At 37.8% G+C, this 18,826-nt stretch overlaps 1 protein-coding gene across 1 annotated transcript in view; it reads right to left on the bottom strand.

Annotated features, from left to right (window-relative positions):
• SMOC2 (SPARC related modular calcium binding 2) overlaps window positions 1-18,826 on the bottom strand; it is a 144,506-nt gene that overhangs the window by 59,296 nt on the left and 66,384 nt on the right. Inside the window, exons 5-7 of the mRNA XM_054395906.1 lie at window positions 16,099-16,146; window positions 12,758-12,841; window positions 11,941-12,015 (exon numbers count right to left, since the gene is read on the bottom strand). Of these exons, the coding sequence (XP_054251881.1) occupies window positions 11,941-12,015; window positions 12,758-12,841; window positions 16,099-16,146 (207 nt within the window). The remainder of the gene's footprint in view (window positions 1-11,940; window positions 12,016-12,757; window positions 12,842-16,098; window positions 16,147-18,826) is intronic.

Raw genomic sequence — 18,826 nt, 5'->3', positions numbered from 1 at the left:
GTTTTATTTGTGGTTGAATACAGATACTTGGCCTGCTGTTCTTAAACTAAAACAGGTATTAAAAATATCTTAATGAAAAACAGTGGTCTGTCTCTCCAACCACTGCTTCTTCTGCAGTAACATAGAAATCTAGTGCATTATGACAACAATAGTTAATGTTATTTCTAGCCAGTGTGGAGTGCAGGGAAAACACAGCATCTATCATTTATCTGGAACAGTCTGCTATGAGAGAAGACAGAGCGTGATAGACAGGGTGAAGTGGAAAGCAAGCCAGCAATAATACAGTACTTGGGGTATATGCAGCATTTTGCAGATAAAAAGATTTCAGATCAGCTCACAGCTGGAGATATAAGAAGTTCTTAACCTTGCAAAATGTAGGAGAGAGTTTAGTAGATATACTTGGAGTGACAGAATAACTTTCTTCACCAAAGAAGAAAAATAGGATTTCTTTTTCTTCAGGAGTATAACCACCAATTTGCTGAAGGTTTGATAATATGTCTCAGATCTTTCTGACATTGTAGGTATTTCTTTTCTTTTGTAATATAGCTTGACCTCAGGAGTTGTATTGTTTTTTTTTTTAGTATTTCAGAGAAAATGAGGACAGTTGCATAGATGTCAGTTTGCAAATTCAGATTTTATTTGTTCACACTTGAGCCTCCAGCCCAAGAAAGTGCATCATAATCAAGAAAAAATTTTGCCTTTACTATATTGATAAAGATATGCCATTTTCTACCTAAGTTCATTGCTTTTAAGATTGTTTACTGAAAAGGGATGGGCAGGGAAGGGAAGGTACCTCAGCATGGAACAAACTATCAGGTCATTAGCATGATGATGGGAGGTCTGGCAGCTCTTACTGTTGACCTTGCTGGACTTCTAACTGCCTGCAAAATTTGGAAGACCTGTCCTCTATAGACCACCCAGTATTCACAGTATAGCTACAGCCAGATTGAGAGTATCCTGATTGATTGACATATTTTTCAGAAAGATTACATCTTTAGATATAATCCACTTCAATGTATTTCTGTGTATTAACATGATTTACCTGATTATTTTTGCATCTGTCATTAAAATACAGACTGTTAGCCTGATATCCCTATTAGGATTTATGAAGCCTATTGCTGCTTTTTTTGATTATACAATCTGGCACCTGGTAAACTGGAAAGCTGCAAGTAGGTAGAGGAGTGCATGTTTAAAAACTAAAGAGCAACATCAAGAAAGTTGTTGTAGTATTTACTTGCTGCAGAAATTAATGTGATATAATTAAAAATAGTCAGGAAAGATTACTATCTTTTGGCATCAAATGCTAACACGTGCAATAAAATACAAATTATAAACCTTGCATAAACCAGATCTTTTTTTTTTTCTCTTTTTTATTATTCCTTCCTCCCCACACTCACCCAGTAGGAGTCCAATAAAACCCTAGAACATCCTAAGCATAAAGAACATCAATTGGATGTAAAACAGAGCTCTGGTTTTTTAGTGGTTTAGGATGGGAGGATCTTCCCCTGCAGTGGGAGGCAAACAGTGGAAATGTCAGCGCCTGATCTTTATAAAAATATTTTGAACTAATATGTAAAGTTAAAATGAAGAGAAATGGAAAAGATTGTTAAAGATAGAACAGTACTATAAGAAGCATGATCCAGTGGACTGAAAATAAAGGATGCACCATAATATACAAGCGCTGTGAGGAGGTCTGGAAAGTTTTATCTTCTTGGAAGAGGCTGAAAGAACTGAAAGGAAACTCTAATTTTCCTTTACCAATTTAGGCAGGGCAAGGCAAGGGGACCGAGAAGGATAAAAAGCAATTTTCTTCACAGGTGAAGAGGATGAAGAGCACTGTTCTCTTCTTTGTGTAATAGTTAAATCAAGACTAGGACAGAAATATAAATAGGTACTGAAAAGTTAAGACAAAGTTCTCCATTAGGAACTGTCATGGTAGGGCCATGACATGGCCCAGTCTAAACCCAGACAGGCCTGAAGATATCTAGACAAGGTCCCTTTCTCTCACCTCCTCCTTCCTGCAGAAAGGCAGGGCTACGTGGGAAAAAGAACAAAGGGGACAGGACTCCTGCTTGTCTGGTAAACAAGTTGTTTATCTGGGTGAGAGCATGTAAGCTGACCACTGCTACCCCAGATACAAGGTCTTTGTTTCTGCCTTTTATGGTTACAGCCTGGCAGAATGCTTTCCATTGGGCAGCTACATGTTAGCTTCAGTGCCCAGTGGACCAATTGATCACTGGCCAGATATATATACAGGTTGACTGGGTAGTTGCCTTTGCCTTGCTTCAAGCCTTGCTTTCAAGCTTTGCTCTTGAACCTACTTGGACCCGTCTTGTATGAAGCTGCCTCAAGTGCCAGGTCCAGAGCCTGGGATAAAGCCACGAGCCATACACAGCAAGCCGGAGAAGCTATGAGCCTAGAAGCCGGATCTGCCTGGCCTGCTTCCCCTTGCCATTAGAATCGTGCCATGCCTCAGTTTACCCAGGAACCAAGCAAGCGCCCATCGCGAGAAGCGTTGTTAAGTGCCCACTGAAGCCAGATCAGCCTGGGACCACACGGTAAACTCTCCTTGCCAGCAACCTGCAGTGCCAGCGCCGTGTGAGAGCGCCCCAAAGCTCCATTGTTAACACAGCATCCCCCTTGTGCGTAAAACAAGCTGTGAGTAATTAACTCATTGTCCTTTTTGGTGTAATGGTCCTTACCGAGTCTCCCCCCACTGTGACTGAGCACTATCTGCTCTCAGGGACATTCCCTTTCCAAGTTATTGCCTCCTAATTTACAGGTAGTGACAGGACTAGGGGGAATGGAATAAAGCTGGAAGTGGGGAGATCCAGACTGGACATGAGGAAGAAGTTCTTCACCATGAGAGTGGTGAGAGCCTGGAATGGGTTGTCCAGGGAGGTGGTTGAGGCCCCGTCCCTGGAGGTGTTTAAGGCCAGGCTGGATGAGGCTCTGGCCAGTCTGATCTACTGTGAGGTGTCCCTGTCCATGGCAGAGGGGTTAGAACTAGATGATCCTTGTGGTCCCTTCCAACCCTGACTGATTCTATGATTCTGCGATTCCAAACATACAACGATCTTATTTAACAAGATTTGGCAATTTTCATTAATAAAGGGTTACTAATATTTTTATTAATACCTGTTTGCCATATCATTTATTATTATTATTGTAAGGGTAATTAATAATCCCCTTCATGACAGGAACTTAGTCAATCATTATTTACTGGTCCTAATAGTGTGAACAATCAGTAGTTTCATACTACTTCAGTATTCTAAAAGAATATTACTCTGAAATTATTCTGATTCATAACAGAAACATTAAAAAATGGAAGACAAGAAAACAGAATTACCTCTTACTCTTCAAAATATTTAAAAGTAAACCAGTAGAGGACATAACAAGATGTGACAGTTACAACAAGTATATAACAACAAGTGCCAGAGCCTCATACATCTCCCCTCTCAACAATTACTTAGCAATGCTAGTTTTACAATAAAATTCAAATCACAAATTATAGTTCACTCCAAATATTTGAATTCATTGAAGAACGCTAAAGGGGACATTTAATGAGCTAGCAACCGGAGCCAATACAAAGAGTCTGAGAAGGCCTGGAAGGTCTGTGGGCCTGGAAGCTTCCAGTACTTCTCTGTATCAGTTGTTTGGGATTTTTTGTGGGGTTTTGTTTGGTTTTTTTCACTTCTTCACAGTGTTTTGCTCTTTATCTTCAACACACATCTTGTTGAGACAACAGGCCAAACAAAAATTTTTTACTTCAGCACCGACAAATTTTGCAAGACCCAAAAGCCAGACCTCTGGCTACCACAAAACACTCAAGACTTCAGCTGTAGATGTCATACAAAAATGCCAGTGCCTTTTCTTGTGTAAGAAATTGACCTGAAGATGAGCATAAGCTATAAAGTTCACGATAATAATATCTGGATTTAAACCAGTTACAGAATCACAGAATCATTATGATTGGAAAACACTTTTAACATCGAGTCCAACCATAACCCAACTACCATGACCACTAAACTATACCCTGATGTGCCATATCCACATGGTTTTTAAACATTTCCAGGGATGTCGACTGCACCACCTCCCTTGGCAGCCTGTTCCAATGCCTCAACAGGCCTTTGGTAAGGAAGTTTTTCCTAATATCCAGTCTAAATCTTCCCTGGAACACCATCAAACCATTTCCTCTTGTCTGTTGCTAGTTACTTGGGAGAAGAAACCAACATCAGCCTCTCTATAGGTACAGCCTCTCTCCTTTCAGGTAATTGTAGAGAGCAATAAGATCTCCCCTCAGCCTTTTCTTCTCCAAACTAAACAACCCTAGTTCCCCAAGCTGCTCCTCATATGACATATGATCCAAACCCCTCACCAGCCTTGGACATGCTCCAGAACCTCAATGTCTTTCCCATACTGTGGTGCCCAGAACTGGACACAGTACCCAAGCCGTGGCCTCACCAGGGCTGAGTACAGGGGCACAATCACTTCCCTACTCCTGCTGCACACACTGTTCTTGACACAGGCCAGGATGCTGTTGGCCTTCTTGGCCTCTGGGCACACTGCTGGCTCATGTTCAGCTGGCTGGCCACCAGCACCCTCAGATCCTTTTCCACCAGGCTGCTTTCCAGCCACTCTTCCCCAAGCCTGTAGTGCTATATGGGGGTTGTTGTGACCAAAGTGCAGGACCTGGCACTTGGTCTTGTTAAACCTCCTTATGTTGACCTCAGCACATTGATTTAATCTGTCCAGATCTCTCTGCAGTACTTTCCTACCCTCAAGTAGATCAAGGTTCCTGTTCAACTTAGTGCATACTTGCTGATGGTGCCCTCAATTCCCTCATCCAAATCAGTAATAAAGACATTAAACAGGACTGGCCCCAGTAATGAGTCCTGGGGGACATTGCTTGTTACGGGCCACCAGCTGGACTTAACTCTGCTTTCACAACTCTTTGGGCCCAGCCACCCAGACAGATTTTAACCTAGCAAGGAGTCCACCTGTCTATGTCATGGGCCACGACTTTGTCAAGGAGAATGCTGTAGGAGAGAGTCTCGAAGGCTTTAACAAATTCCAGGTAGGCAATGTCCACAGCCTTTCCCTCATCCACTAGGTGGGTCACCTGGTCCCAGAAGGAGATGAGATTGCTCAAGCAGGACCTGCCTTTCACAAACCCATGCTGGCTGGGCCTGACCCCACCGTGATCCTGCACCTGCCTTGAGTGAACTGCTCCATAATCTTCCTCAGTACTGAGGTCAGGCTGAAAGGCCTGGAGTTTCCCAGATGCTCCTTACAGCCCTTTTTGTAGATGAGTGTCATGTTGGCAAACCTCCAATCATCTGGCACCTCCCCTGTTAACCAGGACTGCTAATAGATGAGAGCAGCTTGGCAATCTCCTCTGCCAGCTTTCTCAACACTCTTGGGTGAATCCCATTTAGGCCCATAGACTCATGGCATAACAGGTTCTTAACTCCTTCCTCTTGGATTAGGGGGGTAGACAAGATTCCTGTATTTCAACGACTTATTCCCATTCCCTTGGTTCCTCCAGCTACAGCCAATGTCTGCATTTACAACACAAGTTTGGGAATACAAATTCCACCTTTGAGTGTGGCTAATACCTCATCAATTGTTGGAAGGAAACACTGTCTTTAGGGCTGAAATGAGGTAATAACAGCGGTTTCAGTGGTTTCTAGCTAATGAATCTCTCCTACTCAGGCTATTTTCCTATGCAAAACTACTTTATATATTAATTTAAACTCAGTTTTTGAGTGCCCAATACAGGCATAAGAAATTCAGTGAGTAAGACTCTTTGGACATATGTATATATTCTGTTCTTAAAGTCCTCACCTGCCTCTCTTTTAATTTTAAGCAAATTTGATAATGGAAGACTGGCCAGAATTCTTCTGGCCGACATATAACTCACAAGGAATTGCTGCCAAAAAAAATGAAGGCACAAACTTTTAGAACACTTTCATCCCCATCTTCCCTGTGTTCTTTTCTCAGTTTGCTATGATATCCATTTGGTTTCCTTCTGTTTTAACTGGTTTAATATTTCAAACTTTCACATTGCTAAATAAGTCTAATTCAAAATAGTTTTAGAAAGTGTCTAATTAATTTGTAATAAACATGTAACTGGGGCATGCAACTGTATCTTATATTTTCTTGCAGCTCTCAACTTTAATCACACGTAATTTATCTTCAGTCCATATTAAAAGCAACATCTGGAAAATGCAAGAATTCAAGAGAATAAATACAATGTCACTGAGCTGTTACTCATTTTTCTGTCTCTAAGTTATTAATTTTCCTATGCTTGGGCTATTAGAATTGATGTGATTGGGCAAACACAAAAACTCTTACATTTATTTCCTTTGAAAGCAAATGTTTTGTTTTTTTCATGCAGGCTTTTTTAACTTCAGGGCTGAAATTTGCCAGGATTGTCATAGCAGAAGAACACTAGCCAGGTTCAGTTTGGAATGAACATGAGCTTTGGACTGTGGAACAAGGTTTGTCTTGGTCCTTTGTAAGAAGGTGACATTCAGGGAATGATCTGTGCACAGTGATCCCACTGGAGCAATTGCCTCTGAGAAACAAAACAGAGCAAGCTAAGAAAACAGAAACCTCACTAACAACCAACATAGTTTCCATGTGAGAAAAGCTCATAAGTACAAATGCTTTAAAGCAGTCAGATGACAAGGCAATAAAAACTGCATTCAAATCTTAGAATGTCACTCTGTCATATTAGTCAGTCTCACTGGCAGACTTTGCAAACAGATTCAGTCTATATAGAGAGATAAATGCAAGCGCTGCTATTTGGTATAGATACAGACACGTGACTGGTACTTAAAATATCACTTTAAAGTCCTATTTTAGTCTTTTAAGAAAGTATTCACAGCAGATGTTATACTGCTTGCATTTGTATTTGCAACCAGTCTGTACTACATTACTGTATGTGCACTTCAGTGTTCTCCTGGATGGTGTTGGATCATGTCCTCTGGGGCTAATTGATACAACCTTGTAACAGATTTTTAAAGCCCTGAAAATGATGGTTTGTAGCAAAATGGCAGAAATAAAACACTACTCCATTGTGTCCAAAAAATTAAATAAAAAGCTACGCATTCCTTTTAAGTATGCACAGGCAAAGTAAAAAAACATACTGAAGATCATTCTACATTATAAGAATATCCAAGTACACTGTCTGAAATCTGCTTTGAGGAAACAATGAATTCTGATTTAGGATTCTTCACTCTGAATGGAAATTGTCATAATCACTACTTTTTGCATGGATGTGTTAAGAATTTTGACAGCCTGGCCCTTCCTCAGCAGGCTTTATGCCAGAGCAACGTTTCTACTGAGCTGACCCTATTTTATGCTGGATCATGTATGACTCGTTCTCTAGCACCTGCTTAAAGCATAAAGCTGGCAGAAAGCATGAAGCTGGCACAAGCACCACATCACGTGCCTGTGCCTGATCCAGATGAAACACCAACTGCTGGGTGAACTACTAGCATGTAGTGAGAGTATGAATGGTTGTTCAAATGCTGTCTGGGAGTTCTGCCATTGACTATCAGGGGCCCTAAATTTCTACCCACTCACACATGAATCAAAGACAAGTTCAGGAAAGTACAAAAGTGTGAAAATTTCTTACTGCCCTCTATTTTGCCAGTCATATCAGATTATCTGCAAAACAAATGTTAATTTTTCAACCGCTTTACAATGTTCATTAAATTACACAGCTGATCAATGAACATACAAACCATTAGTGCTAATAATGCCATACTATTCAATCTTTAAGGAAACAGAATACAAAAGTTAATAACAGAAGAACAAAACTAAATAATAAATATGTGAAACTGGACTGTGTCTTAGTTAACCATATGTTGTTTAACCCTGGATCTTTTAATTTGAATTACATTATCACCAGAATATCTGCAGACCTTAAGTACATATGTATGGATATTGGAAATTATGGATAACTTTTGCATCTCGTGTTTGCAAAATTAATGAAATGTTACACTATTATCTATTCTCATTTGTGTGGTGTAGAGATTGCACATAGAAATCACTCAGTACTTTAAGAATACATTAACAGTATTATCAGTTAACCTCACCCTTTTCACAGAAATGCTCCCAACAACAGAATATTTTAAAGAATTGGCTCTTAAATTCAAGCTAGCAAAATGAATCCTAACCTTCACTGGCCATAGTGAAACGGATTACGTTACCCTTCCTTTGCCTATACACAAATGAGGGCATACATTCTCTGAAAAATGTCACACTTGGTTTCCCAATATCCCATAGGGATATAGACTGCAGATAGAGCAGAGGTGTGATGGTTTTAAGGCTACACCTTTAATTTTTTCTCACAGAGTTCAAGCACAAAAGTGAAAGTATGTAAATAAATCACTGTTGGGTGTAAGAAAGCAAAATAATGATTATTCTAAACACTTCCATTGGAGAGAGAGAAACGTTAAAGAGTCAGTACTCAAAACAAGGCACGGGAAGTCTGCTCTGCATTTCTCCTTTTGGCTGGATAACACACACACCTGCACATTGACCTTGACGAGTGAAGTTTAACAAACCTCTCTACTTCTTGGTTTTCTTCCCTTTTGCCTGCTCTGGGAAGGGGTGGGGGAAAAGAAGCAGGGCCCCTCAGGGTAGGGGGGCATGTGGTTTTGTTGTGTTTTTCTGTTAATTGTACATGTTAGTAAATGTTGTGAATAGTGTATATTTGTACATATTCATTGCATTTCATTATAGATTGTGGTTTTGCCTGAAAATACAGCTTCATTTGCTTCAGAAATGAGTTAGCCTGGTTATTGTTAATGTGGGAAGGGGATTTCAGCCCACCACATTGTAATAATTAATATTTAGGTATCAAGGAGAACCTAAGAAATTTCAGCTGTCCTCAGGGAACTGCATTTTTCCCTGTTAGGTGATGGGAAAATATCTGCACTGTCATGTAGTGACATACAAGACCACTCTAAACAGTTATTGTTACTAGATCTGATGTAGGCTGGGGTTTTGCTATCACCACCATTTTGTCATCAAGACTTAATACATTAAGTACCACTTTAAAAATGCTTTTAGTGAGCAGCAAAGGCCTATGTCTTTAAGCCAACAAAAAGAATATGCAGTATAAATCATTAGAGAGCATGGGTATGTAATCCAGTAATTTCACGCCCTGCTTCTGTAAGTTTCCCAAATGCCATTATTCTGTGCTAAATTAATTTAGGCTGATTTAATCAAATGAGTGCACTGGGTAACTAATATAAACTAGAATTTCCTGAGCCATTATTTTTTATCTTCCAAATCCTAAAATCTTAACCTCATTTAACTGGGTAATTGGAATTGTCAGGTTTTTTCAGAGTAGCAAAACCAAACCACTTTAGGATGAGTACAATAAATTTAAGGTATTTGAGATTAGTTAACTCATAAAACCATTCCCATACAGAGATTTACTTCTCATTTAAAGACAAGTTTCTTTATGATCATGACTTGCTCACCATGACATATTAGAATATAAGTTCAGATAAAAACTACATAAAAATAAAAGCAATACAGACTAAAACAGTCAGCCCTTAAATAGCATATAGGGATTTTACCTGAAATTTTTAGCATTATCATTTTTCTTGAGTTATTTCCTACAGGCCATAGGTCATAGTGTTATTTGCACCTGAAGAATTTATTCAAAAGCATTTAGGTTACTATAGAATAACAATGGAAAATTTTGCCTTTATGAATGGGTTTCATATTTTGTTTTATAAACACAGTTCATACGCAGACAGAAATTGATCATAGAATCATGATTCTCCTGACTTTACTCAGATAAGTACATTTCAGTAAGCTTTCAGGTGTCTGTATGACTAAATCTGAATCAGTTTACCAATCAAACTGAGTAAAGACTATAGTTGCATTTATCCCTTATATTGAAGTGCGGGTGCCCAAAGCTGGCTAATTTACAACCCAGTGGATTCAGTCATGAGGCCTTTCCTTGTCTGTGCACATGGCAGCTCGGACCTTAGTCTCTGTGATGTTCCCAAAAACTCTGGCACCACTCTGAAAGGTAATAATAAAGTCTAACCTCTTTTTTTTTTTTTTTTTCAAGGACTAAAAAGATCTTTTTACTGACACTATCAGTGAGGCTCATACTCAAAATAACTTCTAAATAGACAGCAACTGACACACATTATGCTTTGGATTCTGGAAGAGATGCTGCCAGAACAACTGATGGACACTATTTTTAGCACCTAGTGTCATCTTGATAGGATATGTATATTATACATACAAGAGAAGCTACAACAGAGAGAGCACTTGTCCTTTCTAGCACAGTGGGTATGCCTACAAATTAAAGCAAAGGAGATCACATCATGTTTGCTGATTTACTTCTGCTAGTCCAGGTATGGTATCGCAGACTAGCATTTGCTAGCCCTCCAGAGATCCTCTGTACAATTGTGACAAAGTCCTTTTTGTTAGCAAATCCTACTTTTGATGCTAATGCACCATTGGCTAGCAATCACAAGGCAAGTAGACTACAGTTCTGGTTTCACGTCCTTTGTAACTACACCTGTAGTAATAAAGACAGTTACAGTAATAAACCTAACTTCTCTTGGGTGTTTTTCTAAGGCTTCAAGCAACTGCACTGTAAGCTCAAGAATTCTTACTTTAGAGCTAGTCTCTAGCACTGTAAAAATTAAGTAAACGCTCCTAAAAGTGACATATTTCTATACATGCATTTTACACAATAGAAATCCCAAAAGAATTCTGTTCTTGCTAACACTGGCTAAAGAATTAACAGAATAAGTATCCAACATGAGAAGTGTTTGCTTAAAATTCTTGTCTACATTCCATTTAAGGTCTTTTCCTTAAGTGTTTATGGGAAAATCAAGGAGATGAAAAAGTATTATTAATCATTGTTTTGATGTTAGAAATAGCTTCTATAAAATAATTTGCACACCTCTTAGACTATGTCTTTTTTATGATGATTGCTTGTCTTTTTAAATACTTTTGAGCCTCAGTTCAGTAGTATATTGAAGCTCAGTATTTAATGTCAAGAACAACCTCAGTTTCTACTGGATCTGAAGTGTGCTTTTGGGTGACTTGCTGAATCATAACCTGTATCATTAATGTTTCCTTTCAAATTAAACATTTTTCCAAAGACAAAGATGCTAGAATACTCATGAAGATTCCCTAAAGTTTAATCCACTAAGAGGAATGAACAATGAGGAAGGCATCAAAACCTCAGAGTCCACCAAAGCACCGAATGTGCCTCAGTATTAGACTTCAGTCTGAAGACATTCACCTGACATTCTTAGTCCAGGTTTATAAAGCTCAATTCTGAACAGTGGTGAAAAAAAGTAAAGTCAAAATCCGACAATAATATAAAAAGTAACATAATTAATTCATACTAAACTGGTGATCAACCTGTAAGTAGCAGGTGAATGCTGTAGCAAAAAAAAACATAGAAAAAAAAAGCAGGTAACACTGTCTTTGCAAATTCCTGTTAATGGACAACTGGCTTCTTAAAGGAGTTTGCTTCTTTTCAGGTTTCCCTCCTAATATTTACCACCAAAAGTATGTAACTCACACTGTCATTTTCCAAGCACCACTACACATCACCCTCCAACGAAAAGAAAAAAAAAGAAATTACAAGTAGATGCAGAGAATTAAAGAAGATGTGAAAAATAAATGTCAACACTACAAAGAGATGAGAACAGATGTGAGAGACTTTAGTGAGGTCATAGCAATTCACATCCAGTAAAGCCTGGCCAAAAATAGTTCCATATAAAGCAAACATATGATGCATCATTAATCATTAAGTTATTATCACAGATGAGAGTGGAAGCACAATAATCATTCAAATGGCTTTTGCAGTTTTAACAAAGCAGACTTAATTCACATCTTCACAGGAGCTCTGTGAAGTAAGGACAACATATATCTTACCTGAGCTTTTATTGGTTTTGTTTTGTCTACTTTTTACTTGTTCAGTCCATAAGGTGGGGTAACGAGAAGCTATGTCTAGAAAACAAACAAGTAAACAAACAACAAAAAACACCCCAGAAAATAATTTCTAACAAGTGAATAGTAAGTGGCTACTTTTAAGGATATATGGATCTAAAAAAGAAAAGAGCACACTGGTTTTTCTTAGGACAGTTCCTTCGTTATCCCATTCATGAGAAAAACCCTAAGAAATAACTTTTGACTAAAAACCTGTTTAATCAGAATAAAAATCTCCCAAAACGTGTAATAGAGTCAGATCAGATTGTGTAAGATTTGCAGTGAGTGAGAAGGCAGGCACAATATACGACCATCGTTGTATGTAAACCTTTACAGACCATTAAATCTCCCCACGGGCAAATTAACCTGACAAAGCCTCATCTTTAATATTATTAAACAATATGTTGAGGATAGAATTTATCTTTTAACTTCCTTATTTGGCTATACAGTTTTAATTTGCACTCTGCCTCAGGTTTTAAACCTCTCTCTTGTCTGAGTACTAACAATTACAATTGTTAATGTCAGACTTCATAGCTCTGGCATCATTTCAAACTTTCACATGAAATTCACTGCTTGTAAGTAAAAGACTCTGTGTTTGCTGTCTTTATCTGGAAAAAAGGCACAATGGTTTCAATTCCTTGCAACTTCCTTCATCTGTCCCAGTAGCTACCCTAAGGTAGCTTAAGGTAGCATTTGATGCTGTTGTATACAGTCCATAATGCATAGTTTAATACCACACTTTTAAGTTCCTGTTGACGCTCACCTTCTTCATCACCTTGAGGCTGAGTCTCTAGTGCAGGAACTGAGGCATCATCTGAATTCAGAATGGAAAAGATTTGCAAGGAGACTACAATTAGGAGAGTAAGCTAAGTAAGTGTACATACATGATGATACTAAAGATTTGCACATAGCCCCGGCCAGTAAACAAACAATAAGTTAAACATTATTAAACATATGTACTTCCAGCATACATACATTAAATCTACAGACTACAGATTATAAATGGATGGGTTTTTAAGTTATGGCTAGTGAAATGATTGCAGGGTCTTTGATGAGGCATGAAGTGATCAGGTTGCTTCCTGGAGAGTAATTCTTCGGTTTTAATGCTGCACATTGATACCTACAGATTATACCTGATCAAATCAGCATTTCTAAAGAAGCAACTAAATAAGTGCATAGAAGGAGTAAGGCTTGCAAAAGCGAAAGCAGTTTGAGGTGAATGAGTGGCTGTACCAGGTCGACACCTTAAAATGAAAGTTTCTTTTGGCAGAGCAATAGCTGTTTAACAGTCAAGCTCATCTTATAAGCAAGATCCACAGATTAAAGAACCAGAATATTGTTTGTATAATTCTTGTGATCCAGTCAGCCATCTCCATCCAGTCAGCCATCTCCATCCATCCACTAGCAACCATTACTACAAGAAATGAGGGAGGAAAATTTACAGAAATGGTAAGATACTGTGTGAAATTTTAGTTTCAGTAAAGCACAGTGGAAGTAGTGCTGTAGAAGAAACATTCAATACAAGAAATTATTTAAGTTAATATTCTATGAGAAAAGAGAGATATCCAAAGACCCATTCTTTGTTATTTTTAGTTATTGCAGATATTGGGTAAACATGACTTACTAGGCCTTGCTAGTACATATTTTCCAGTCATTGCTTTTTTCTGTAGCATGGAGCTAAATCCAAAACCAAGATGCAGTAAATAGCACCTTCCACCCAAGGCTTTTATTAGCATTTTTGTCAGTTTCACCACTGGATCTTAGAACAATATTATTTCCTGGGGGTTTTTGTTTGTTTGTTTCGTTTTTTTTTTCCCCAGGCATTTTCATGGATGTTAGAATCAAAGCTAACTGAGAGGCTTTCTTTTGCAGGTAGCACTACCATGGTAACATTGAGTAACAGCTTTAAGGCTAACACGTCGTTTCTATTTCTTCTTGCTGCTGCAATTCAGAACAGCCTCCTCCTTTTTTTTTTTTTTTTTGTTGTCATCATCACAGATTTTTTGTAAATCGATATTACCTTTACGAAATCATGCAGAGGATTTGGAGACACTGATCTGTTCTTCTGGAGGCCACAGCCTAGCTCATTACAAGCGCAGATATCAAGTAAATACTAATAGCAGGTAAAACCATATTTGCAGCCATGGAACACAAACATCCATGTTTTTCACAGAACCAAAGTGGCAGCAATAGAAACTTATTTTCACTGCAAAACATTTTAACCAAAGCATAAGGTTTCTTCTAAGAATGCCTGTTTTTCATGTCCATGCAATGACAGAATACTTTGCTCCAACTCCATAACAGACTATCACTTCTCCTTCGTTTTGTTGGTATTTTTGTGCTGTCCTCTGGGTGGTGGAATAAGACCATTGATAAATTTTATAGAGGCCATCAAGTATTCTAGCATATTGACAATTCAGACATATTTAGATCATCAATAGGTATGTGATTCAGAAAAGTCAGAGGTTCAGAGGGCAGCTTATAGTAGGAAAATACTACAGAGAGCCTATTCAGAAACTTTGAGTTTAAATGACATTTTTCTAATGATCTTTTGAGACACAATTTTGGTTTGAACCATATTTGGTCTTAAGTTACTACCTGAAACACAGATATAATGCTAGAATTTTAGTGATTTATCAGCTCAGTCATAATTCGCCCCTTGAACTTTGTTTAAGCAACATTTGAGACTATTTAACATTTAAAGAGTTGAGGTTTTTTTAAAACTAAACGGCAGTTTAGTGATTGACTTAAAAGTGGCCTCAGGTCCCTCTAACTCAAAGGAAAGAAACAGCTTTGCTCTTGATCGTCAATGAACCAACATTAGGTACAAGATATCTGTATAATCTGAAAGGTATTCACTTCAGAACTGGAACAGCTACAAGAAGTCCTGAAGTACCCTTTATCTGCAGGAAGACCCTCTCATTAATTTTCTGTTTGCACTCTGTTACAAAATCCTTTTGTGATAAGATGTTGTGGTGGGTTGAAACTACCACAAACACGTATGGCGTTTCGTTTTTCAAAACATCATTCAATAGAGAATCACAACCATGAAGCAGTTCATCTTCACATTAATTAGTTATCTCAAAGGCTAATTCCATAGGTCTTCCTGGCTGGCACATGCACATCAGTCCATATGTGCATACATTTAAACAGAAACAATTCTGTTTCTTGTCAGAGTTTAGTTACCAAGAATGTAGTCCTGCAGTCAGCTAAGAATTACATAAAAGGGATGTGAGTCCATCTCTGACACCTGTACTTTTCAGTCCGATTATTTCCCTTGGACAGAAGAGGGGATGGTGGGGCTGAGGAAGATACTTCAGGAATTATCTTTTAAACTTTATTCCTGTTTGCTTTAGTGTGTAAATTTGCAAACAGAGCTCCTGATCTCCAAAATCTGCAGCTGGAAATTTTATTTCAGTGTTGGAATACCTGGAGAAGTGAGATACTGCAACAGGTATGACCCACCATGCATAGACATCTTCCTCATTTAAATCTACCAGCAATGTTGGAGTCACATCAGATTTTATCCTGGTAACCAGATATACACCATGATGTATTGCTAACAACAATAATCATCTGGCCATGAACGTGAGCCATCAGATGAATTAATCACCATACAAAATGCTGGGTCCAAGATGACTCAAGTAATGATTGCTGTGGAAATAAAGTGAGGCTTTTGGGCCCTGAGATTTTGGGACTCCAGAATGCTGCCTTTATCAACAGACAGAATAATCTGTCCTCCAGGACAAGGAAAGTGTATGGGAAAATATTTCAGAGTATGGCTATGTGAGGAAAAAAAAAAAATCTTACAAACAGCACAGAATAGCTACATCTGTAGGCCTGAGACTAGAAAAATATAATGCCTATGCATATACAGAAAAATACATTAAAACATACATACATATGTATATATTTATACTTAGGAATTTATTCAGTATCTACAATGCTGACATAAATTGAATAGCATGTATATATGTATGCTTATTATATGAGCAGATGTATTACATGATTAATATACACTGATATTTTAAACCTATGGAAAATCAGAGTGATATATCCCACAGCTATTTTAATTTCTATTTCAAGGCTAACTAAGATATTTACCTGTTTTTCCTGCACCTTCTCGTTGTGGCAGCTTCTCACTCACTGAACCTGCAATTAGAAAAATGAATTAACCAGAGAAATATTGTACTTACTTTTAATATATTTTCTAAGAAACACGGTTCTGTTTTAATGATTCATTTCTGTTTATTACAGCAATAAATGCAAGCAAATTCTTCCTTTGCAAACAAAGATTATAACTTTGCCTGACTTCTGCATTTGCATATGACCAATTTGCTGTCAGGTGTTACTTCTTGCACACCAAAGGATGTGAGAAAAAAGTAATATTAAACACTACATAGACACAAGTGCAAGAAATTCTTATGTGCTGCAGAGTCAATGCTCCCCTTCCCCACTGAGCCAGCAAGGACATGTCCTGCAGTGAGATGTATTGCCCTAGCACTACTTCTTCATGGTCCCTTGTGCAGAGCAGCACCCTTACTATAGAGAATCTTGCCCATGCACCTCTGCTGCTCTGAGGGTTTTCATGAGCTTCTAGCACAACCCTGGCTCAAATGAAAAAAAAAAATCCCTTTCTGCTTTAAATGCTTCATGCAAAGTCCTTCAGAAACCCTCTGCTGGCATGGTCTGTTGAGGAAGGTAGGGCCAAGTGCCTTATCTTGTGTTTGAGCTCAGAAGATGTCCCTAGATCTATGATCCTTAGGAAAGGAGACAGTAACAGTGGGAAGGGAGTTAAGAAGTTTGAAGGAGATGGGGTTTTAACAGATGATCCTACCAGCCTGCACTCCAACCAGACCCAGCATCCAATCTTGATTTCAAGTAAGCAAGAAATGGAGAAGCTATTAATTTTCTTAGTAGTTTTTACAGGAGGCAGCTGTCTGCAGGGTTTAAAAATCTCATGTCTTGCTACATCTCATTATTAGAACCACTGGTGGTTGTGTATTTTTATGGTATTAATTCAGCCAGGAAAAGTGGCAGGAAAATACCCAAGAGAGTTCAGGGTAGCTAGGTCTGAACAGAGTGCAATAGTAACCCGTGTTTTTCACTCTGAAGAGAAGACATGTTCTTGTATTTATGCTAGCTGAAACAAGAAGATTTTAATTTTTTTTTTTTTTTTTTGGTGCTTGGCTTGAATTTGATAAGAGGCTCAGCTTGAACTCAAATAAGATGTTCCAGTTTTAGGAAGTACTGCATACAAAATTACAGGCTTTTCTAATCACTCTAAATACCCATGATCCCATCTTTCCTCAAATTTCATACAGTTACCATTAACTCTATACAGTCTCAATGTAATTTTAATATTGGGATATAATTATGATTCTCCTGCAAATACTGAGATTTTGTATCTGGCTCTCATCCACACTGAAGCATTTTACACCAAATTGTGAGTAGAAATCAGGTGTCAGAACAGGCAATATGTGAGATGAACTGCCACTGATAGCCCTTTTGTGGTAAAAAGGGTGTCAAGTAAGGTCTGGTAACACGCGTGTTGTCCCTCTGTGTATATTCAGAACACTATTATAAACTGAACTTAAAATTCAGTTTATACCTGAGTAATTAAACACATGACTGAAATGTATATATTATTCGACAATTTAAAACAAAAGGAGAAAAGTTGTTCAGATTTAATTAACACCAAGATGTCTTCAAATTACTGTAACTCGATGTGAAATAGTGAGAAATAACAACTATATATTTATGTACATTTAGGCAGAACTGAACTATTTTTTCTATGTTTTGCTTGTTTTTTTTCTTTTAATTTAGATGGAAAATCAGTGAATAGAGGAATAAAGTGGCATTCACATAATAATTTTATCATAGTGGAGCTAATTTCACTATGAAATTAGATGAATGTTGGGAAAAATAGGTTCACTTGGCTTAGATTAATGTTTTTATTACTCTTAGGAAGCTTACAAAAATATTCACAGAATTTCCTACAAAGAAATCTGCACTCTTCACATAGTTTCACAGCAAATTTTCAGTTTATACAGCAGAAAGATCTCTTCTTGTCTCCAAGTTAGGGGTGAAGAGAGGTTATTGAGCTTGTATCAGGTTTTTCTTATCATTTGCTGAATATATTTAAGATAGAAGTACTTCTAGCTTAAATGATGATAGTAAGTTGCATTTGCAAGTTTCTCAGAAATTATATCTTCAGCACTCCTGATGAATGCTCACATTTTCATAAATAGTAACTTATAACTTCTCTAAAAGTTAGACCGTACAATTAACTTCAAAGTTTTTGGTCCAATGCAAGCAATCCAATCACCACATAAACATACTTATGGAAGAGGAGAGGATATGGAGGATTCAGCAGCATTATTTTAACAAGAATTTAGTACCATTCTAGCCTGTACATTTGCTTACCCATCTATCCACTTATGAGTCTTAAAAAAAAAAAAATCATGCCTTAGTTTCACCTAGTCATATCTAGATTCACTATAATAATTTCTGAGGCATGAAAATTTTGCAAGGAACGTGATGTGAGTTTTGTGGTTTGTGTTTTTAACATGTCTATTTTCTATAGTTGTAATCATATGTGACTAGGCTTTAAAAGAAAAGGTGAAAGTCTGTTATTATCTAGCTTAGACAATAATTTCTGATCTGCTAAAGAATATTTGATATGTAATAATTGAACATGGATAGAAATGAACACAAACTTCCCATGCTGTTCTTTATCTCACATAAGTGTGTGTCTGTATGTATAGGGAAAGTGTTATGCATAGGGACAGATGATCTAGATGACTCAAGGGTGGATTTTTTTTCCATATAA

This window comes from Indicator indicator, chromosome 2 (assembly GCF_027791375.1).
Source record: "Indicator indicator isolate 239-I01 chromosome 2, UM_Iind_1.1, whole genome shotgun sequence".
Taxonomy (NCBI): domain Eukaryota; kingdom Metazoa; phylum Chordata; class Aves; order Piciformes; family Indicatoridae; genus Indicator; species Indicator indicator.
This window is presented reverse-complemented; position numbering and strand designations above follow the sequence as displayed.